Genomic DNA, 23450 nt, shown 5'->3' with positions numbered 1-23450 from the left:
CCACGTGAGCTCTTCCACGTCCCGGGTGGGAATGCAAACCACGCTTCACACACAACCCAGCGACCCACTCCTGCCTACTCATCCCAGAAACACCCGTCCTGTCTATGACTGCTGGAAGTGGCTTTATTTATAACTGCCCAAGCTGGAAACAGCCTGGTGAGTGGAAAACAAAGCACAGCGTGTCCGCACAACGGGTGCTCTTCAATAGCAGAGAACTATGTGCAACACACGTGAATCTCAGATGCTTCGTGTTCCCTGAAAAAGCCACATCAAGACCATCAAGACATTGCGTACGGCAGGATTCTACTCACAGGACACTGGGGGGACAGGCGCTGGGGTGGGGACAGGGGCGGACTGCAAAGGCATCTCCTGGGCTGGCGGAAACGTTCTCCACCTTGAACCGCAGTGTGGCGCACACCTCGTCAGCAGGGAGTACTGCTGTATATAAACTGGGCTGCAGCAAACTCGGTATTAAAATAAAAAGATCACTTGAATAATCAAAAGACTAGCCTTCCGTTTGTCCATTAAAAGAGTAACCAAAACTCATGGGGAAAATACCACTCAATTGAGAAATCTCTTCTAAACCTTACTTTAAAAAAATATTTATTTATTTATTTATTTATTTGACAGAGATCACAAGTAGGCAGAGAGGCAGGCAGAGAGGGGGAAGCAGAGGTTTAAGCCACTGAGCCTCCCAGGTGCCCCTAGAAATCTCTTCTAAGTTATTTAAAACAACAACAACTACTGACCCCGCCTTCTGCCTCCAATAACAGTGTCTCCCACGCACGGTCTCGCAGCAACAGAAAGGAGCACGGAGGAGTCAGCCAACAATACCCAGACTGGAAGAGCCAGGCACGGAAGACCATGTGCTCTGGGACTGAACCGTGCGGCATTCCAGAAAAAATCAGATCAGTGGCTACTAGAGATGGGGGGGGGTCTCGCTCTTTTACTGGGGTGAAAACTGCAAAGATTCGTGTTTGTCAAAACTCATCACGGGGGTGCCTAGCTCAGTGGGTTAAGCCTCCACCTTCGGCTCAGGTCATGATCTCAGGGTCCTGGGATAGAGCCACACATCCGGCTCTCTACTCAGCAGGGAGCCTGCTCCCCCCGCCACCGCCTGCCCCCACCTGCCTCTCTGCCTGCTTGTGATCTCTGTCAAATAAATACACAAATCTTAAAAAAAAAACAACAAAAACCACACCTCACCAAATGGGCATTTTAAATGGGTGTATTCATTTCACTGTATGCAAATTACACCTCAAAGTCAATTAAAAGAAAGGTTAAAACTTACAAACCCCCCAAAAATATCACAACAAACACGATGAACATTCCTCTTCCCTCAGGAGGCGCTGCCTTCAGGGCATCTCAATACATCAGGCTCACCATTTCGAGGTGCAAGGAACTAAGAAGAGACGCAGGGCTCGCAAATGTTAACCTACAGCAGGTTTTTTGTCTACGTGGCTGCTCACCAACAATTTAATTGGGAAAAGCAGAAATAAAAGCTAATCATTTTGCCCACAGAATGGCTGAGGTTTGATGACTGCCCACCGGGCACCAGCAGCACGGAAGGAAGCAGAGGCCCCAGCAAAAGCGCTCCCGGCCGCTCGGCTCCACATCTGGTCCGTACCCTCCTGTCCCAGTGTGGGCGCACACTCACTCAGGCCCCTGGACTCAGCCCTTGAGAAGTGAGCTGAAGAACCACGAGGGCGGGTGTGGGCCAGGGTAACGGGGTGACAGCATTAGGGAGGGCACATCGATGTGATGCACACTGGGTGTTCCTTGAGACTGATGAATCGCCGCCCTCCACCTCGGAAACCAGTAACACGTTACACTGATTAATTGAATTTAAATTTTAAAAATGGTCCAAGTCTGTTATACAAATGTTTAACTTAAATGCATGTCAATTATCCCAGATTAAAGTACTGTTATTTCACAGAAAAAATATGCTTGGAAAAGTGCCAAGACAGATGTGCAGATGTTCCTGCAATTCAGCATTTCCAGAGCAACCACACAGGAGGCCCCCAGAGGGGTGCGAGGAGGGACCTCACCCCCAGGCCTGCTCCAGGGGGATGCGAGGACTCTGTGGGGGCAGAGGGGCCAGAAGCCTTTCCCTGCTGTGGCTGGAGGTGGACCTGGGGTCTGCAAGCCCGGGGAGTAGAGAGCAGCCCGGGGCCACGGCGAGGACTCGGTGGGGCCGCCCCTCACCAGTGTGCTGGTCCGTGTTTAAGGGACGTGAAGGCCGTACCTTGCTGGTACAGGACGTGCGGCACACACTGCACAGGTAATAATGAACTATGCTACTCTTCCTCGTAAGCTCCACAGCCAACTGATTCTTACAAACTGTTCTCATCAACTGTCTGAGAAATGATTCACATACTATACAATGAGTCCCATAAAGAATGCAGTTCAGTGTTTCTAGCATGTTCCCAGAGGTGCGCAACCACTGCCAGTCGGGAACATGTCCCTGCCCCAAGAAGGCGGCCGCCTCTCGGCACCGACTCCCCATTCTCCTTCCCCAGCTCTTGGCAACCAAAGCCCCACGGTGCCCCTGCATGGATTCGCCCATCGCGGACAGTTCACGTCCACGGACGCGTGCAGTCTGTGCTCCTTCCCGGCGTCCCTCACACCACGCGTTCTCAAGGCCCACCCGCGCTGTAGCCCACGTCAACCTCCTGCCTTCTTACGGCTGAGGGATACTTCATAGCACGGATGTACACATTGGTTTTATCCATTCAGCAGCTGAGGACATCTGGATTGTTTCCATCTGGGGGCTATTTTTTTTTAAAGATTTCTGGGACACCTGGGTGGCTCAGTTGGTTGAGCAGCTGCCTTCGGCTCAGGTCATGATCCCAGCGTCCTGGGATCGAGTCCCACATCGGGCTCCTTGCTCCGCAGGGAGCCTGCTTCTCCCTCTGCCTCTGCCTGCCATTCTGTCTGCCTGTGCTCTCTCTCTCTCACCCTCTCTCTCTCTGATAAATAAATAAAATCTTAAAAAAAAAAAAAAGATTTTTGTTTATTTACTTTTGAGAGAGAGAGGAGAGCGAGCGCGCGCACACACACACACACACACACACACACACACACACCAGCAGGAGGCGCAGAGGGAAAGAAAGAGAAACCCAAGCAGACGCCAAGCTGAGCACGGAGTCGGACAGGGGGCTCAATCCCACGACCCCAAGACCACCACCTGCACAGAAACGGAGAGTCAGACGCCCAGCGGCCTGCACCAGCCAGGCGCCCCTCGGGCTATCAGGGCTGGCGCTGCTGCAGCCGCTCAGGTCGCGCCGCACACGCGGGAGCAGGCCTGCTGGTCCACACGGCCGCTGTGTTGGACCTCAGACACCGCCAAACTCCCCCGGAGCGGCCGGGCCATGTTACGGTCCGTCTGGCTGTGCACAAGGTCCCCTCCCTCCGTGTCCCCTGCGTCCTTGTCAGCACTCCTCCGTCCGGCTCCTGTACCTCTGTTCTCGCCGTAGCTGTCCTCGGAGGCGGGAGGCGCTCTCACTGCGTTCTTTCGCTGATTTCTGCCAAAATCTATTACTAGCCAACCCAGGCCTGCGAGTGTTAGTGTCAGTCAGTGTACTTGAGACTCACGTTACTCCGTATTAAGGACAAGAAAAGGGGCGCCTGGCTGGCTCAGTGGGTTAAGCCTCTGCCTTCAGTCAGGTCATGATCTCAGGGTCCTGGGATCGAGTCCCACATCGGGCTCTCTGCTCAGTGGGGAGCCTGCTTCCCCCTCTCTCTGCCAGTCTCTCTGCCTACTTGTGATCTCTGTCAAATAAATAAATAAAATCTTAAAAAACAAAAAGTGAAACAAGCCCTATTTGCCAATGACATGAGAAACTTCTTGGTTTCTGAACGCGAGAAGCCTACTTCCTCAGCTGGGGCTTCTCACAGTGGGATGCTGACAGACAAGACACATGCGTTACCTCAAGCTCTCTTCCTAGCTTTTCTCCCTCACTTCCCTAGGTCAAGTTAATCAACCAAGTAATAAATTGAGCCCTGATTTAGCCCATTTGGGGATTTCCATGGTGTAAATACCTCCACCGTGGAGTTTCGAGCAGCCTATTATTATATGGTGTTTCTACCATCTAGATACAACAATCATAAACAACCTCACAAGCAGAGAACATTGTAAAATGTAGTAAAATAAACAGAAGTGATAGAGTTTAAGTACATATTATCTTTGTTTTTTTTTTTAAAGATTTATTTATTTATTTGACAGACAGAGATCACAAGTAGGCAGAGAGGCAGGCAGAGAGAGAGGAGGAAGCAGGCTCCCCGCCGAGCAGAGAGCCCGATGTGGGGCTCCATCCCAGGACCCCGAGTTCATGACCTGAGCTGAAGGCAGAGGCTTTAACCCACTGAGCCACCCAGGCGCCCCCTTATCTTTGCTTTTAATTGAATTTATTTCAGTATATAATTATCAGTAACAGCCATTTATTAGCAAAATTCCTGAAAACGCAGCGAGTGGCTCTCTTCACAGTGGGGTGTGAGTGCTAAGTGTGTCCCTGAACACGTGCCTGCACACACTCCCCATTCTGGATCCCACCACAAACACACTCGCCTGGTCACCCCAGTTCCCCGCTGCCTTTCTTCAGAAGGGTGCATAACACACCCTGCACACCTCCTTAACCAGGTTACTCAAGAAGGTTTATGGAAATATAGTCAAAAAGTAGTTTAAATATTTATAGTTTTGTACCATGCAAAAGGCAGAGCCTTCCCTCCCGGACCCCCCTTGCGGTCTGCAGCTGGACCTGAGTTAAATTGATTCAAGACAAATCCACACAAGACACCCAAGTCTCTTGGGGTGGCTCAGAGGGTTAAAGCCTCTGCCTTCGGCTCAGGTCATGATCCCAAGGTCCTGGGATGGAGCCCCACATTGGGCTCTCTGCTCAGTGGGAAGCCTGCTTCCTCCTCTCTCCGTGCCTGCCTCTCTGCCTGCCTGTGATCTCTGTCTGTCACATAAGTAAATTAAAATCTTAAAAAAAAGGGGGGGGGAGCCTGGGTGGCTCAGGGGGTTAAAGCCTCTGCTTTCGGCTCAGGTCATGATCCCAGGGTCCTGGGATCGAGCCCCGCATCGGGCTCTCTGCTCAGCAGGGAGCCTGCTTCCTCCTCTCTCTCTGCCTGCCTCTCTGCCTACTTGTGATCTCTGTCTGTCAAATAAATAAATAGATAGATAGATAGATAGATAAATAAATAAAAGACACTCAAGTCTCACATGTGCCCAGGCCCCCGGGGGAAATGAAGACCCAGAGAGTGGCCTGGGCTGATACGCCAGGTTGAACAGAAAGCACCAACTGTGGAAAAGGAACTGAAATACATGGGAGACTAGAGGAAGATGAGAATTGTTTTAATCAAGAAGGTTCTTTCCCTTCTGGGAGAGGGAAGGCATCTTTCACCAGGAGCTTGAGCTTGGGCCTTTTGGAAGAACAGAAGGGGTCAGACCACCCTTTCTAGCACCTACTGCTTCTCCAATACCAGATGCCAAAGGGCCTGGAGAGCGGCATGTCTCCCCACCCCCACCCCCAGCCCTGTGCAGAACCACAGCTCAACACCATTCGCTCACATACCTAGAATGGTTTCATCTTCCTAAATATAATTGATGAGAAAACAGAAGAAACCTAACAGAACTTCCAAAATTATCAACATAATGGCAAAGTTTGTTTCCTGTATGTCTTCTAGAAGCAAGCCAACATTAAGTGTATGTGTATTAGAAAAATAGGGGCGCCTGCGCTCTCTGCTCAGCAGGGAGCCTGCTTCCCCCCTCTCTCTGCCTGCCTCCCTACCTGTGATGTCTGTCAAATAAATAGATAAAATCTTGAAAAAAAAAGAAAAATAAGGAAAAACATTTTTTAAAGACACAGTTCTAAAACTCACTGTGTGGTTTCTGCCTTAAAAGATCTGCCCGGGGCGCCTGGGTGGCTCAGTGGGTTAAAGCCTCTGCCTTTGGCTCAGGTCATGATCTCAGGGCCCTGGGATCGAGCCCCACATCAGGCTCTCTGCTCAGCGGAAGCCTGCTTCCCTCCTCTCTCTGTCTGCCTCTCTGCCTACTTATAAGCTCTGTCTGTCAAATAAATAAATAATCTTTTAAAAATAAAATAAAAAAAAAAGATCTGCCCAACTAATCTCACTTTTTGAGCAATGCCTCTCAGCTCACTCCGCAGCTTCCCCCAACACTTCTCCTGTTATCACCTCTGGGGTTCTGCAGCAAGATGCTAGGAGACTGACAACTTCCTATTTCAAGTTAGCTTACTGCACTATGGCGGCCAATATTTTCACTTACGTTAACTGTAACTTTCTTGCAGCCACAGAGGCAAGACCTCTGATCAAAGTTAGAAAGAGTCACATGCTATCCTTTGACAAGCCTTAGTGTCTAGGGCTGGAACAAGCAGCTTTGCACAGTTCTGGCCTGGGTTCCGCCCCGGCCCCAGGCGATGCTGAACCATGGCATTTCCCTCATACACACCAGGACTCAAGTATTCAAACAGCCGCACCCAGCTTCTCCAGGGCTGAGGTTTACAGGGTGTGAGCCAGCGATCACGAGCACTGGGTTTCTGTCCCCTAGACAGTTCTGGGATGGGCTGGTCTGAGCCGCTCCAGCTGCCTGGGGACCACACCCTCCCGTCTATGCGGGCTCCACACCCACTGAGACAGCGAAGCAATCTCTCCAAACCCCCATTAAACCATGCTCCCCCTTCCCTTAAAACCTCAGTGGTTACTCATTACCCTCGGGACAGAGTCTAACCCCTCCTGTGGCCTGGCAGTCTGGGCTTTTGCCCCCACCCATAGGCTCCTGCTTCGGTGACACCGCAGCCTGCTTCAGTCCCTCCCGACCCTGTGCACTCTCTCCCTGCACCCTTCCCTCCTGCTCATGGTCACAGACCTCACGTTCAAGGACAGGCTCCAGGCACTCCCGAGGCTCCCCACAGCTCTTGTTCGTTCCTGCTTCTCCCACCAGACTGTGAGCCCGTGGCGGCCCAGACTGCATCTGTCTAGTCTCCAGTCCCGACACATACTTGTCAGAACAATGTTCTTCCCAGTCTTAATCATTCCTATTGACTCTCTGTTTATGCAAGAAATCCACTCCACCTTCAAAAAGCTCAATTTAGGGCGCCAGGGTGGCTCAGTGGGTTAAAGCCTCTGCCTTCGGCTCAGGTCATGATCTCAGGGTCCCGGGATCGAGTCCCGTATTGGGCTCTCTGCTCAGCGGGGAGCCTGCTTCCTCCTCTCTCTCTGCCTGCCTCTCTGCCTACTTGTGATCTCTGTCTGTCAAATAAATAAATCTTTAAAAAAAAAAAAAAGCTCAATTTAGGGGCGCCTGGGTGGCTCAGTCATTGGGCATCTGCCTTCAGCTCAGGTCATGATCCCAGCATCCTGGGATCAAGCCCCGCATTGGGCTCCCTGCCTGGCGGGTTCCCGCCTGTTTCTCCTACTCCCACTCCTCCTGCTTATGTTCCCTCTCTCTCTACGTTTCTGTCAAATAAACCAAAAAAATCTTAAAAAAAAAAAAAAAGCTGAATTTATATGAACTGTTTGGCGGAAGGACAGCCAACAAGTTAGAGACCGCGGTTACTGACCAGCAGCCATGTCCAGAAGTTCTGAGGCACCAAGGCCATCGCTGTCCAGTGCTCCTTACATCTTGCATCCTTTTTTTTTTTTTTAGATTTTATTTATTTATTTGACAGAGAGAGACAGCGAGAGAGGGAACACAAGGAGGGGGAGCGAGAGAGGGAGAAGCAGGCTTCCGGCGAGCAGAGAACCCGATGCGGGGCTTGATCCCAGGACCCCAGGATCATAATCTGAGCCAAAGGCAGACACTGAACAACTGAGCCCCCCAGGCGCCCCTATATTTGGGGTTCCTAAGGATGGTTAACTGTTAGTTCCTGACAAGTTTCCAGACTTTCCGAAGTCTGGATAGTAGAGAAGTGGAACCTCGGTGAGCATTCTGCAGTAAGATTCACACACGGTGGGAGAACAGGGCAGGGCTGGTGTAGGCAAACTGGTCAGAGCTGCAGGGGATGTGGGAGCCAGACTGACCTGCGGACTGGGGGGGGGGGCACAATGGGAGCAGCCCAGCCACTGCCGTCACCCCTGCGTGGCCACAACTGCTGCAGGTCCCCACCGCACTGTGGACTGCTGCGCCCTAGCCATGCTCGGTCGGACTTCATGCTGCATTCATTTCTTCCTGCGGGTTTAGACATCTCACATTGGATCATGTTTACTTCCGCCTCGTATTTCTGAAGTGCTTCCCTCATGAACTTGGACGCCTCACAAGAGACAGAGCCGAGGTGGAAAGTTCCAGACGAAGAGCTGGCGACTCCACAGAGGGGACTGAATTCCTGCTTGCTGGGAGAGAGCAGCAGGGCCCTGCTGGCAGAAAGACACCCTGATCTGCTTCCCTAAGCCCTGAAACTGCTGCTTGTCATCGGACACGGTTCTGATACTAACCTGGCCTGACAGTCCTTCTCAGCTACAGCAAGACGGCAAGCCGCCGATCTTTAACATTTCATCCACATTCTAAGAACAATACGTGATCTCTGTGGTTTCCACTGTTTCAGAAAAAGCCTTTAAAAGAAAAACCCTTGGGACGCCTGGGTGGCTCAGTGGGTTAGGCCGCTGCCTTCGGCTCAGGTCATGATCTCAGGGTCCTGGGATCGAGTCCCACGTGGGGCTCTCTGCTCAGCGGGGAGCCTGCTTCCTCCTCTTTCTCTCTGCCTGCCTCTCTGCCTACTTGTGATCTCTCTCTCTCTCTCTGTCAAAAAAAAAAAAAAAAAAAAAAAAATCTTAAATAAATAAATAAAAGAAAAACCCTCCACGACTACTTCTGGGCTTCTGCCCCAAAGTCTTTAGAAACTAAAGGTGATTCACACAAAGGGACCGAGTGGGTGGAAACAGAGATGGCCGCCCCAGGCTCACCCCAAGGACTTCCATCCCACGCCGGGGGTTCCTCCTCTCCCCCAAGCTGACCGAGGATACTGACGGACAGCAGCATGGGGACAGATGGACAGGCGTCACCCCAACCGTGCTTCACCAGTTCTACCACCTTCCAGACCCGTATCCCAGGATCTCCTTCTTGCAGGCTGCCTATGAGGAAGTGTCAAGGAGTCGCCCCGACAATTCACGGCTTTTCCGAGCGACCCATACGGGATGAAGGCAGCTCAAAGAGGCCCCAGGAGAGCTCAAGTCCTCCTCGTGTGTAGCTTCGCGATGGCGCACGTGCTGCGGGCGAGGGGCGGGCCGTGTCCGAAGCGCTCGGCTCTCCGCAATCATCCCAGCGACTCCATCTCAGCGGGGGCAGAGGCAGCTCTTCCGCTCTCCCCTATAAATACATGCTGTCTCTGCATATCCAAGAGCTGCTATTTAAAAGGGAGAAGGGGCTTGGGGGAGGAAAAAGTCCTTCTGTAAAAGGAAGAATGTCTCTGAGGTCAGAGTAATCACTGTAATTTATGGTTCTCACAGCATCGGCCTGTAAAGCTCAGTCAGCTCAAAGCGCCCTGGCCGTCTCCGCGCCGGCCGGGAGGCGGCCGTGCAAGCTGGAAGCGAGCAGCGCCGCCGGCAAGCAGCCAGACGTCGTTGCCTCTTCACAGAGGAAGAAGCGTGCATGCACCTGCTTGTCAGACTCTCCGTCACCGTGTCCGGCGGGGCACTCATCTTTGGCATTTTCCCGAGTGCAAACTGCCAGCCAGGCAGCCCTGTGCTGGGCTCTGTCCTGCTGAGTAGGCCCAGCCTCAGTCTCCATCCCTCGGGCTTACCAGCAGGCCCCCGAGCTCTCCCCACACACTCCTGCTCTGCCTGCGCACCACCCCCAAGCCCCAATGTGGGACGGAAGACTTTGCCCCACGCCCTCCTTCCCGGACGGGCCATACGGACCACAAAGCTCTTGAGTTAAAGTGTCACACTACTGGCCACTGGGGCAACCAGCGGGCAAAGATGAAAGGAGCAAATGTTGGCAAATTTCAGTGTTCCTGCTGGTGTTTCCTGGTCTGCCACCCGGCCGCGTCAGAGATGGGAGCTCAAAGTCTGACCTTCTGGAGGGCTGGAGTCCCCCATCTCCCATCCAGACAGAGGCCAGGCAGATTGGCACACCACAGTCAGCAGCACAGAAAGACCAGCACATCAGGACCAAACGCATTTATACTGGGCGTGGAAACTTAACATCAGAAAATCAGTCAATCCTAAGGGAAGAAGACGAACCCCCAACTGAGAAGCAGTCGTCTCCAAAAGAAAAAAAAGAAAGTTAAATGTGAACGTGGTCAAGGCTCTGGATGACAGCTTTCCATTTACAGAAAACGCACAGATGGAAGGACATCAATCAGACCAGGGGGACGCCAAGAGCAAGGTGCGGACTGTGGGGATCCCACAGGACACATCCTGCCCCTGCTCCCAAACAAACTGCTTACAAAAACGGAAGCGGACGATCAAAACCCACAGAGTAAAAGAGAACTAAAAGCACATCAATCAACTGCAATGTGCAGGCCGGTCTGCATGCTTTGTTTTCTTTGCATCCTTAACACAACTGGAAAACCCTGAACAGTGACTATTTGCTGCAATTAAGGAATTTTAATATTTTAGATATTACATACAGAAACAGTAACAAATGAAACATGCATCCCGGTATTTGCCACAAAATGATCTGGAGGGGGAGGGGAGGGGTAAAGATGAGATAAATGCCCGGGACCCCCCCCCCATAGCTAACTGTACAGGGAGCAATTCTTTATAGTCTTCCATTTATGCATGGTTGTGGGGTTTTTTTAAATTGTACTTATTTATTTACTTGACAGAGAGACACAGCGAGAGAGGGAACACAAGCAGAGGGAGTGGGAGAGGGAGAAGCAGACTTCCTGCTGAGCAGGGAGCCCAACGTGGGGCTTGATCCCAGGACCCCGGGATCATGACCTGAGCCCAAGGCAGACGCTTAACGACTGAGCCACCCAAGAGGCCCATTCTGCATGGTTTAAATTTCCTATAAGTAACAAGAAAAGAAATGAGTGCAACTGTGCACATTAACAGAGTAAGGGGAAACCCTGTAATTGCTTCACTTGATGAAAAAGCACATGGGGGACATGAAAACACCAGACTGAGGCCGAGAACGGCTCCCTGTAGCGCTCCTGGGTAACACCAGGCCAGTCACTCCACCTCTCTGAGCCCTGGGTCCTTTTCTTGAGAATAATGGAGTTTAATCACATAATTTTTTTAAAGATTTATTTATGTATTTGAGAGAGGGGAGGGGCGAAGGGAGAGGGAGAGAGAGAATTCCCGGGCAGACTACCCACTGAGCCTAGAGCCTGACAGGATGTAGGGTTCAATCCCAGGACTCTGACATCATGACCTGAACCGAAATCAAGAGTCAGAAGCTCACCTGACTGAGCCAGACAGGGGCCCCTGACCACACGATTTTAAAGTCCCCTGCCCCAGTTTTCTTGTTTTTCCCAACAAACATACTGAAAGCTTTTTAAATACTAGAAATATCCATGTTAAGTTTAAAATCCTCTCACCAGTTTCTCATTTATCTGGCATTTAACTTCCTCCTTATATTCACTGGGATCTACACTTGTGTGTTGGGGGTGTGGGCTGAAGATCATTCTCTTCAATGAAAATGTAAGCAAAACAGGAGATCAGTACACGTACTGTTCATTTGTAAATATTGCCTCTCCATGCTGAGGGCGTGTTTGTTATTTTTTTTATCCACAATTACTAGAAGAAAAATTTTACTTCATTATCTTCCAGATTCAGGAAGTGTAACACAGATACTCCCTATGCGCAAGCACCTGATCCTGAGGGTATTTTTCAACCTATCCATGCTTTAAATCTTCTCATGTGTAAAATGGGGATGATGAGGGACGCCTGGGTGGCTCAGCTGGTTGGACGACTGCCTTCGGCTCAGGTCATGATCCTGGATTCCTGGGATCGAGTCCCGCATGGGGCTCCCAGCTCCACGGGGAGTCTGCTTCTCTCTCTGACCTTCTCGCTCATGCTCTCTCTCGCTGTCTCTCTCTCAAATAAATAAATAAAATATTTTAAAAAATAAAAAAATAAATAAAATGGGGATGATGAAAGCATTTCCTTCATTGATATGTGAAAATGAATAAACTAAATATGCAAAGCTCAGGGGGCCTGAGTGGCTCAGTTGGTTAAGCCTCTGCCTTCGGCTCAGGTCATGATCCCAGGGTCCTGGGATGGAGCCCCGCATCGGGCTCTCTGCTCAGCGGGGAGCCTGCTTCCCCCTCTGCCTGCTGCTCCCCCTGCTTGTGTGCATGCACACACTCTCTCGCTCTCTAATAAATAATTAAATAAAATCTTTAAAATAAAATAAGATTTAAAAACTACACAAAGCTTTCAGAGCAGAGCATGCAAACGCTCAATAAATGCTAATTATTACTATGTTAATGAGATTCAGGACTACAAGCGAATATGAATGCATATCACATAACCAGCGGTTCTCTAACTTGTGACCCGTATTAGACGCCCCCATAAAATCCGATGTTATACTTCAATGAAGCTGGGTGGGAGAGGGGCGGGGAAACTAGCCAAACCAAGAAAATAAATAAATATCTTGAGGCCAGGGCCACATCCCAGACCAATCACATCTTTTTTAGTCTTCCAAATGTGCAAAGAAGTTTAGGAGCCAAAGATGTAACCTCCATAGATAAGGAATAAAGGGGTGTGAAGTGACTAGAGAACACTTATTTTAAGAGCTGACTTGTTTTGTAATTTATTTATTTATTCTAAAACTAGATGGGGCGCCTTGGTGGCTCAGTTGGTTAAGGCACTGCCTTACGCTCAGGTCGTGGTCCTGGAGTCCCGGGACTGAGTCCCACATGGGGCTTCCCCTGCTCTGCAGGGAGCCTGCCATCTCCCTCTCCCTCGGCCTCTCTCCCTGCTTGTGCTCTCTCTGTCAAATAAATACATAAAACCTTTTTTTTTTTTTTGACAGACAGAGATCACAAGTAGACAGAGAGGCAGGCAGAGAGAGAGGAAGGAAAGCAGGCTCCCTGCTGAGCAGAGAGCCCGATGCGGGGCTCGATCCCAGGACCCTGAGATCATGACCTGAGCCGAAGACAGAAGCCTTAACCCACTGAGCCACCCAGGCGCCTCAAATACATAAAATCTTAAAAATAAGTAAATAAATAGGGGCGCCTGGGTGGCTCAGTGGGTTAAGCCTCTGCCTTCGGCTCAGGTCATGATCCCAGGGTCCTGGGATCAAGTCCCACGTCAGGCTCTCTGCTCGCCAAGGAGTCTGTTTCTCCCACTGCCCTCTCTCCTCTCATACTCTCTCTCTCAAATAAATAAAATATTAAAAAAAAGAAAAGAAAACAAAGTAGTGCACAAAGGAAAGAAAAAAGCGGCAGACAAACCAAGAAACAGACTCCTAATTACAGAGAACAAATCGACGGTTACCAGGGGAGAGGTGGGTGGGGACTGGGGCTTGAGGAGCCCACCTGTGAGGACTCCAGGTCGTGTGTGGACGTGCTGAATCACTGCAGTACGTCGTGAAGCTAATAACACGTGTGGTGACTGTACTGGAATTAAATTTAAAAACTTAATTAAAAATACGCTGTGTGGGGCGCCTGGGTGGCTCAGTGGATTAAGCCGCTGCCTTCGGCTCAGGTCATGATCTCAGGGTCCTGGGATCGAGTCCCGCATCGGGCTCTCTGCTCAGCAGGGAGCCTGCTTCCTCCTATCTCTCTCTCTGCCTGCCTCTCAGTGTATTTGTGATTTCTCTCTGTCAAATAAATAAATAAAATCTTTAAAAAAAAATACGCTGTGTGAACTAAATGTACAGGATTAACATATATCTACTTAAAGAAAGAAAACAGAAGGTTTACAACATGTTACTTTTGAGAAGACCTAACGTTTAACATCAAAGTCAAAGACAACAATCTCTCTGTGCTGCAGGAATTTAATTACCTGGAGAACCCGCCGCGTACTCAGCAAACTCTCAAAGACCAGACCAAACACAAAGGAACACACAATGCCCTCAAGTAAGAACTGTTCCTTTAAGTTCCGTACATTCATAGCATAACAGGGCACACATCCTAAAAACCAAAAACCAAAAACACACCACCACAGGTCACACGCTAGAACAGGAGGAGGTCTGAGTCCTGGGCCAGCTGGCCGCCATCATCACAACCAACACCGCCACAGGCTTAGACACCAGCTCCCTAGTCACTTGGGGCTACAATGGGAAGGTCTCACCCTGAGGGTTGGACCCACGGGAAGATTTGCTTTATTTAACCAAAGGCTAGGGAACAATAAAGAAAACTGTGTGTGGGTTCTACCTTCTTTTTTTTTTTTTTTCCTCCAAGATTTTATGTCTAAGTAATGTCTACACTCAATGTGGGGGCTCGAACTCCCAGTCCCCCGATCCAGAGTCGCATGCTCCACCGGGAGCCGGCCAGGAGCCCCTCGTGGGTCCCGTTTTCCAGCACCAGCTCACGGAATAAGCTAAAGTCAGTCCTCGCCCTCGGGACAGCTGTAGATGCGGTTTCCAACACACGTAGAATATGCTCCTGCCCAAGCACGAGGCGCTGCCGGCTTCTATGCTGCGGGAATGAAGTCACAGCTGTGGCCACTGTACAGGACCCGAGCCGGGGACCGGTCCTCCTGCTAACTTCCTGCCGAAACTGGAAACCAGACGGACTGCGAAGCTGGTCTCCAGAAGCGTGCGAAGAGCAACCAACTCGCACGGGCGGACGCCTGCGCCCCAGGCTCTCCGGCCTGCACCCCAGGCTCTCCGGCCTCCCCCTCGGGCTGCTGGCCCACGGGGGCGTGGCCTGAACTGCCGATCTGCAGCCGTCCCGCACCTCGCGGAGCGCGGTCACGGGTGGCTGGACTCAAAGCCCAGAACCCCGCAGACACGACAGCCCTCCCCAAAGCCGTGCGGCCTAAGAACTGTCATTCGTTGTCGCTGCAGGCAAGGACAAGCAGCTGCCATGCGCGACACGCACGTCTGCCGCTTCCGCGCGGCGAGGGCCACCGCTCGCAGGGAGCCACCAGCGATCCGGGCCACGACGACAGCACGCGGGGCGCCCACGAGGCGCTCTTCCACTCGGGCCACCAACTTGGAGGAGAGCAGGTGCGCACACACTGGCCCCCGGACTCCGCCGCAGCAGCGGTTCTGTCAACAGGCCCCGGGCTGGCAGCGACACCCTCGGCTCCAGGCGCTCCGGACCTGGGGGCTCCGAGGCCGGGGGGTCGGGCGCCCCTCACGCGGCCGACGGCTCCCTCTGCGCGCCCCGCCCCCGGCCCCGCGGGCCCTGCTCCCTCAGAGTTCGGCCGACGCCGCGGCCGGGCACAAAGGGGTGTGGGGCCCACAGGTGTCCCTGGGGCCGTCGCCACTGGCGGTCCGCCCTCCCGGCCGGCCCTCTGCAGGACCCCAGCTTACCCGGCCGGACGCAGTATCCCTGCGCTCCGCGCCGCGCTCTGGGGCGAGCTGACAGCCGGACCCCGCGAAGGCGCGGCAGAGCGGAGGGACAAGTACCCTCCTCGAGGGCCGCAGGGCCGCCATGGCCAGCGTCCCCCGACGGCCGCAGAGCACGGCAGAGCCGCGACGGCGCGAGGGGCTGCCTTACGGCACGGTCGCAAAGCCGGCGGGAGAAAGCGGCGCGGCCGACCGTGAGCTTTCCCCGCGTGAAACCGGCCTTGCGGGCGACGCGGCGCGGGGGCGGAAGGCCGGCGGATGCTCTTGCCCTGCGGACCTTTCCGGGCGGCGGGGCCCAGCGGTGGTGGCGGGCTCGGCGCGGGCGCGGCGCGGCGCCGGAGGACGTTTTCCCAGGGCGAGCGCTGTTCGGCCCGGGGCGGGGCCGCGGGGCGGGCGACGGCGGGAGCCGCGGAGTCGCTGGGCGTCGGCGGCGCAGCGCGCGATGGCGCGGGCGGCACAGGTGAGCGCGGCGCGGCGGCGGGAGGGCCCGCGAGCCACCCCCGCGCCGGCGCGCCCCCCGCGCCCGCCGGACGGGGCCTCGGCCGGGCGCCGCGTCCTGCCTGCGTCCGACGCGGGCCGGCCCGCTCGCCCCCCTCTCGGGGCTTCCGCCCGCCCAGGGGGCTCGGCGGCCCGGCCGAGCGCGGCCGTCCCCTCCCCGCGCGGGCCATTGTGAGGTCAGGGCCGGCGGGCGCAGCGGGGGTCCGGGCGAGACCCCCGGAGCGGCCGCTGCGGCCAGTAGCTGCCGCGCCACCGCCGGCCCCTTCACCGGCCGCCCGGTTCAGACCTAGCCGGCAGGGGTGAGGGGATGCAGCTAGGGGCCCAGCTCCGGTGCCGCACCCCGTAAAGGGCTGACCTTCCACCTCGCCACCTCACCCACGGGAAACCAAGACCAAACCAGCTTAGACCTCTTCTGGGTAAAGTGCCGGCAGGGGAGGGCGAGAAGGGGGCAAGGAAGCCGGGCAGCCCGCCCTCGGGGGCCTCCGGAGGCCTGTTCCTGGCCGGGACACCCCCAAGGGGTTGGGGTCAGCGGGTCGTCCGTCGTCCTCCGCGAGCCGGCCCGTAGAAGCTCAGAGCTTGGGGGGATGCGCTGAGCCAGTCCGGCCTCTCCGTGGGAGGCTAATGAACGGATTGCGGCATCTGACGGGTGGGGGTGGGGGTGGGGAGGGGAGCATGGTGGGGCCTGCGGAGGTCCTAGCCCTCCGGAGGCCAAGGTGGTACTTTGAACGCGGTGCCAGTCACCTTTCCTTTCCAGCGGAGGGACGATCTGTGAGCGACTCGGCGGGCGGGGAGAAACTGGGTCGCTTTGCAGAAGCACCTGAAGGGTGGGAGGAACGCAGAAGCGGGACTTCTTGCGGGGTGACTGCTGCTAATTGTTTGACCTAGAGTTCCTTTTTCTGGAAACTAGGAATAGCTCCTGGGCCAGGGAGGTGCTGGGATGGCACGGTTAGCTTTGAAGGTGAAACGAGCTGCTGCTGTACATCCACTAAGGCGCCCAGCTCCTGCCAACAGCCAGGGCCGAGGTTAATGTTACCTGAGATTCCTGTACTGTTTCCAAGCTGGGGGTTGACCTCGTGCGCACAGACGCGCCTCTGCTCCGGCTGAGGACACAGGACATTCACAGGCTCAGAGCTCCAGCTCATTCCCCACTGCACTATCCTATCTGCTTTTTTCTTTTTTCAAGATTTTATTATTTGATAGAGACAGAGCGAGAGAAGGAACACAAGCAGGGGGAGGGGGAGAGGGAGAAGCAGGCTCCCACAGAGCAGGGAGCCGGCTGTGGAGCTCCATGGCGGGACCCTGGGACCATGACCCGAGCCGAAGGCAAAGGCTTAATGACTGAGCCACCCAGATGCCCCTCCTGTCTGCTCTTAATCACGGCTGTGAAGGTGCTTTTCAGCAAAGTGGATTGGTCACTGTCTCTACTTGAGTATGACTGCTTAGATCACAGTAATGATGGGCCCTTTTTCTTGAATACATCTTTTTAACGGAAATTTCAGAATAAATGAGTATACGGTTACCTTTCTGTAGCAATGTTGTATAATTTGGCATTCTCGTCAATTTTTTTTATAGTGCTTGTAAAACCGAACACAACAAAAGTATGGATATGGGAAACCAACATCCTGCTATCAGTAGGCTTCAGGAAATCCAAAAGGAAGTAAAAAGCATAGAACAGCAAGTAATTGGCTTCAGTGGTCTGTCAGATGACAAGAATTACAAGAAACTGGAGAGGTTTCTAACGAAACAACTTTTCGAAATAGATTCTGTAGATACTGAAGGAAAAGGAGATATTCAGCAAGCGAGGAAGAGGGCGGCCCAAGAGACAGAGCGTCTTCTCAAGGAGCTGGAGCAGAACGCAAACCACCCCCACCGGATCGAAATAGAGAACATCTTTAAAGAAGCCCAGTCCCTGGTGAAGGAGAAGATTGTGCCCTTTTACAGTGGGGGCAACCGTGTGGCTGACGAATTTGAAGAAGGCATCCAGGATATCATCCTGAGGCTGACACACGTCAAAACCGGAGGGAAGATCTCCTTGCGGAAAGCGAGGTATCACACCTTAACCAAAATCTGCGCGGTGCAGGAGATCATCGAAGACTGCATGAAGAAGCAGCCTTCTCTGCCGCTCTCCGAGGACGCCCATCCTTCCGTCGCCAGAATCAACTCGGTGATGTGTGAGGTGAACAAGGCCAGGGGCACCCTGATCGCGCTGCTCATGGGCGTGAACAGTACCGAGACCTGCAGGCACCTCTCCTGTGTGCTCTCGGGCCTGATCGCCGACCTGGACGCGCTGGACGTGTGCGGGCGGACGGAGATCAGGAACTACCGGCGCGAGGTGGTGGAAGATATCAACAAATTACTGAAATATTTGGATTTGGAAGAGGAAGCAGATACTACTTACGCGTTCGACCTGGGACAGAATCATTCCATTTTAAAAATAGAAAAGGTCCTCAAGAGAATGAGAGAAATAAAAAATGAACTTCTTCAAGCACAGAATCCTCCTGAGTTGTACCTGAGCTCAAAGATGGAATTGCAGGGTCTGATCGGGCAGTTGGATGAGGTCAGTCTCGAGAAAAATCCTTGCATCCGGGAGGCTCGGAGGAGGGCGGTCATTGAGGTGCAAACCCTGATAACCTACATTGACCTGAAGGAGGCCCTGGAGAAGAGGAAGACACTGGCTTGTGAGGAGCACCCATCCCATAAAGCGGTCTGGGACATCCTGGGCAACTTGTCCGAGATCCAGGGCGAAGTTCTCTCGTTTGATGGGAACCGAACGGATAAGAACTACATCCGGCTGGAAGAGCTGCTCACGAAGCAGCTGCTGGCCCTGGACGCCGTGGACCCGCAAGGAGAAGAGAAGTGTAAGGCCGCCAGGAAGCAGGCGGTGAAGCTCGCCCAGAACATCCTCAGCTATCTGGACCTGAAGTCCGACGAGTGGGAGTACTAGACGCTGCCCGTCTCGCGGGGGGTACTTCCCGTTCTGCACTTTATGTATACTTCTGCGTGTTTATGGGGAGCTGTCAGTTCGTGGAGCCTAGATTTGATTTATACATGCAGATTTCAGTCTCCGTTTTTATGATTTAAGCAAATTATATTCAGTATCTGCTGCTTTTGATGTTGCAAAACAAATGTCATTACAGCACATTAACTTTTCCATTTGGATCGTTATCCATATGTTGTGGTGTGGTTTTTGGGGGGTTTTTTAAATCAAAGTGGAACGGGCAGCTTTTGTCATTTTTAAGGGGGCTGTGCAAGCACTGGGGTGCAGATCTTTCAGGATCTAGATACAGACATAGGCTGACAGGACACTGGAACGATTATGAGGCGGGGAGATTTTTGGTTAGAAGTAAGGTCCAAACACAAAGCAGACCATGGTATATGTTCTGTTGCGCTACCTACAGCAGAGGGCTTGGGGGCTTTTTCCTTTGTTTCTGAGGCCTGATTGGTTCAACCCAAGTTAATAGGGTGAGGGTTTTTTTTTTTTGTTTTTGGATTTTCTGGGGTTTTTTTTTTTCATAAGCATTTTTTGTTTGGAAAATGGTGTCTGTATTTTCCCCCATACTCTGCGTTTAGAGGGGAAACTCTTATTTCCTGTGCAACATAAGAAAATTATGAAAATTAGTAGCAAAAAAAAAAAAACCTTTGAGACTGCCCTGAAGAAGGGATAAAACACCAAGTTATTACTTCAAGTTTTTGTTGTAAACTCTGAATTCACAGTTTTCAATGGTCATCAGTAAGGCTGGGAACATTTAAGTGACGTTAGGAGACCTTAAAAAAAAAGGAAACACCCATCCCTGTGGCAAGATCAGGAAAGCTGGAGATGAGTTGCCGCTGTCAGGTCGCGCTAAGCCTCCTGAAGTGCCTGAGCGTGGCGCGTCCCAGGCTGCTGCTGCTGGAGGCTGCATCGCGGACAGACCCTGCGCACACCCCGTGCTGTTCCATAGCGGCAGCGAGTAGCTCTGCGGGACCAGACCCCGCCAGCTTGCCCGAGGAGGGGCGCGGCCCCGGCCCCGGCATCAGAACATCTCCCGCCCGGGCCGAGCAGCGACAGCGGCTCTGCGCACCCGCTGGGCTTCGGAGCTCACGGCAGTGGCACGTGGCGGTGTCTCAAGGGCCAGAAAGAGCCAGTAAGGTCTGTCCGCGTGTGGTGGGTTCCCTTTCGTTAAAGGGCATGCGGGTGTCTATACTTTGCTTTCTGGGGACCCGGTTCTGTGACTGCCAGTTGATGGGAAGAAGAGAATTTCCCAATGTTCTCAAGTGGCTTGGTAACGTGTCGGTCCCCACATGGTGGCGAACAGACTTGCTGTTGTCACCTCTCACCCAATAACCCTACTAGAGGACGGACGGCTCTTGGACTCGGGCAGCCTGTCATTTTCTTTCAGAGATACTGATTTGGTAACTGCAGGCAGCTAAAAGTAAGAGAGAAGGGAAAGGCCCTGACACCAAAAGGAGGATAAAAATGTGACCCTCGAGATCGCCGTTTTGTCTCGGCGCTGCCCGATAGCTAAGCGCCCTCCATGTGTGTCTCCTGCTAGAACTGTGGCAGTGGGACTCAGCGGATCGTGGAGTCCAAGGGCATTTTTGTGTCTTTGGGCTTTGAGCCCTTCCCGTGTGCTCATCCCACCCCTGGCGCCTGCAGGTCCCCATGCAGACCACTGGGAGCTCACTTGGGCCAAAGTCCTTCTTAGGGCTTATCCTCACTCGCAGGTGCGCTTAAAATCTTAGAGTTTCTAAACTCAAGTGCCTGAGGCCTGTCCTGCCCCAGGCTTGACTTCATTTTCAAAGTCAGATTTGAAAGTTCAGTGTCGGAGTTTCCTTTTAAAATCTCCATTGTTTCGTTTTAAACAAGGTGATCTCTAGCTTTTCCGGAGCCGCGAGCTCTGAGCGCGCCTGTGAGGGAGGGAAGTCTCGGGAGCCGGTGCGCGTGCTCACGTGCTCGTGTGGCCCTCGGTCGTGGAGATGAGGTGTGGAGATGATCGCATCATCCTCGCGTGACTTAAGGCATGACGTCCCCTATCCGACCTGTTCTAGTTCCTTGCACCTGATGACGCTCCCGTCAGGAACGCTGGCAACACGGGACGGAGCTTTCCTTGTCCCCGGCTGGGAGCCGTCCGTGTCCTAGGGGGCTGCCGCGTGTAACGTGAACCGGGCTCGTAACACTATTGTATTCTTACGGTCTTACATGAGGAGAACCTGTAATGTTAGTAAAACCTACCCCCAAAAACTGTTCGGCCTTGGGTCTGCATTAAACAGTACAATCCATGTTCACGCAAAAACTGGCTGGGAATGTTTGCTTTCTTTACCTCACGTGAGACAGCTTTGCTCTCGGGTCAGTCCTGACCCACATTAGACTAAGTCGGTCTACCTGTAACGAAGTCGTGATGAAGACAGACGGAACGAACCGTCCCTGCGGGCGTGGATGCTTTATTTTGGTACAATGCCTCGGTACGGTATCTGCTGCCGGTTAGTACGTGGGTTAACCCGTGTTTCTCTTGTGTTTTACTTTGCCAGTTTTTACCTGGTTTTTGAAGGTCTAAGCTTATCCTGTATATACAGGTTGTTATTAAGCAAAGCTTTTCAGCTTCTAATCTGTCTAGTATTTTTCTAAGAATAATTGGAGAAATATTTGCCATTGATTTTGATGTACAATACGGATGTGCCCCCCAGCGCGCTGGTTCCTGTCCCCACTCCGTCCGTTGTATGACTATTGTAATCGTATGTCTGAAATAATTCAGTATTTTGAGATATTAGTATACCCATAATTATTAATGCAATAAAAATCTCTTAGCTTATCTTTGCAGTGGAGAAAGGATGTGAGTCTGAGGTGTGAGTTCTGTTCTGATTCACCTTCACTTGCTGTCCGGCCTGGGTGAGGAACGATGTCTTGGCAGAATGGGCCAGACATGGGGAGGGGTTCGCAGGTCCCGTCGGTGGCAGTGGCCTAAGGAGGTGACAGCACGGAGCACGGATCAGAGTCCTGTGGCAGAGGAAGGGGTGGCCGTTGACGGAAGCGGTCCCGGAGTGTGGGGACCAGAGAACAGCCCAGGGGAGATGTGGTCTCCCGTTCCGCCCCCGAGCCCGTGCAGGCAGGAGGTGGCCTTACCTGGAGCAAAGCGGGGAAACGGGGAAGCTCCTCTCCACGGAGAAAAGGCATGAGTTAAGGTGCGCTGTTGAAGCTCATCTTCTCGGTAGAGAGTTGGCATTTCTGACCGGGGAGTTCTAGAGCTCCGGAGCCCTCGGCACCTCCCTGCTCCGCCTCCAGCAAGGACGAGTCCCACTCACTGGGGACCGTTTCCCTGCCCGTTTCCGCCTGTTACGTGAAAGCAGGACCTTGTTCTGCTTCTCGCCTCCTGCCGGCTCGTTTCTGCTGCCGCCTCTCCTGCGAAGGTCTCCAGGTGACCCACATAGAGACGGGGCAGCCTACCCAGCCATGCAAATGAGCCCGAGGCCCAGAAGTGACAAGAAACAAACTGTACAGGTTAAAAAAGGATACTTTGGGGGAAACTGGAAATTTTTAAATGCTCTGCCACACAGAGGCACCGTAGCACACTAGGCTTCCACTGCTCGCGGACACCGGAACCCGTGCGTCCAGCTCTGCTGCATGCTTCGTGCTGTGCTGCCGGTCGGAGCGGGTCCGTCACCGTGTGGCCCCGAAGAAACCGCAGTCCGGCCAGGGCGGACTCGGCGGCGCGAGCTGGGAGGGAGCCGAGTGTGCTCTGGTGAGGCCGGGGAAGGGGGGGGCGTCCTGGGCCAGGGAGGCTGAGGGAGGGGGCTGGGGCAGGGCCCAGATGGGGCCCCTGGGTGCGAGTTTGAGGGTACCCAGGTGGTCAGGACGTGTGTGATGGTGGCTTTTACTGGGACTGATCTGAGAGCAAGCGAGGAGGGGGGGGGGCAGCGGGCGAATGACCCCGGCATACTGTCCGCCGAGCTCAGTCAAGACCCGAGCTGAGACCAGTCGGACGCTTCGCGGATCGAGCCACCCAGGCGCCCCCGCTTCTGCCGTAAATGCTTCATTCTCCAAACCGTCCTGGACCGAGCCCCCGTGCCAGGCCCTGTGTGAGGCGCGTTTCGCACACGCTTCATTCTCAGGAGCGCCCCAAGGCAGCTTCAGCGTTGTCCCCGGGATGAATCAGACCCTCCGGAGATTACCTGTCCGGGGAACCAGGGCACCTAGGAAAGGCACAGGCGTCTGGGACGGCTCCGGCTCAGCAGAACGCCTGCTCCAGTTCACCTGGAGGGCAGGTCCTACCCGCAGGTGCTCCCGTGCGCGGTGCACAGCCCGGGAACTCGGCGGCCCGCCTGGGGCATCGGCCGAGAGCTCAGACTGGGGCCGGATCTCAGCTCTCCAGGGCTTAAGTGGGCCCTTAGCGCTGAAGGCTGAGGAGGCCTCTGGCTCACGAGCACCACATTAGGCTCCAAACATCAATAAACCCTGTGGCCTTTTTTTTTTTAAGGGGTGCCTGGGTGGCTCAGTCATTAAGCCTCTGCCTTCAACGCTGCCAGGGTCTTGGGATCGAGCCCCGCTTCGGGC

At 53.5% G+C, this 23450-nt stretch overlaps 2 protein-coding genes and 1 long non-coding RNA gene across 6 annotated transcripts in view; 1 reads left to right on the top strand and 2 right to left on the bottom strand.

Annotated features, from left to right (window-relative positions):
- LOC101688556 (cytochrome c oxidase assembly factor 8) overlaps positions 1-15578 on the bottom strand; it is a 24142-nt gene extending 8564 nt beyond the window's left edge. The window contains exon 1 of one of the 2 annotated variants that reach the window (XM_013057367.2): positions 15389-15578. In XM_013057367.2, the coding sequence (XP_012912821.1) occupies positions 15389-15511 (123 nt within the window). In that variant the 5' untranslated portion in view covers positions 15512-15578. The remainder of the gene's footprint in view (positions 1-15388) is intronic. The other variant, XM_004754626.3, reaches the window with a different exon arrangement.
- BAG5 (BAG cochaperone 5) lies at positions 14963-21731 on the top strand. 3 transcript variants are annotated; one of them, XM_004754623.3, is made up of 2 exons: positions 14963-15079; positions 17495-21731. In XM_004754623.3, the coding sequence occupies exon 2, from the start codon at positions 17523-17525 to the stop codon at positions 18864-18866; it is 1344 nt and encodes a 447-aa protein (XP_004754680.2). In that variant the 5' UTR covers positions 14963-15079; positions 17495-17522; the 3' UTR covers positions 18867-21731. The 3 variants fall into 3 exon arrangements, with proteins under 3 accessions (XP_004754680.2, XP_044930318.1, XP_004754681.1); XM_045074383.1 differs by lacking the exon at positions 14963-15079 and adding an exon at positions 15647-15884; XM_004754624.2 differs by lacking the exon at positions 14963-15079 and adding an exon at positions 15985-16338.
- On the bottom strand, positions 21665-23450 carry LOC106006020. The gene is made up of 2 exons (XR_006604983.1): positions 22023-23450; positions 21665-21896 (listed from the first exon to the last, which is right to left on the bottom strand). It is a non-coding gene; the product is annotated as an uncharacterized LOC106006020 (long non-coding RNA).

Source organism: Mustela putorius, unplaced genomic scaffold (genome assembly GCF_011764305.1).
Source record: "Mustela putorius furo isolate JIRA1106 unplaced genomic scaffold, ASM1176430v1.1 tig00000129_pilon_pilon_pilon, whole genome shotgun sequence".
Classification (NCBI taxonomy): Eukaryota; Metazoa; Chordata; class Mammalia; order Carnivora; family Mustelidae; genus Mustela; species Mustela putorius.
The sequence above is the reverse complement of the archived record's forward strand: the minus strand, read 5'-3'. Positions and strand labels throughout refer to the sequence as shown.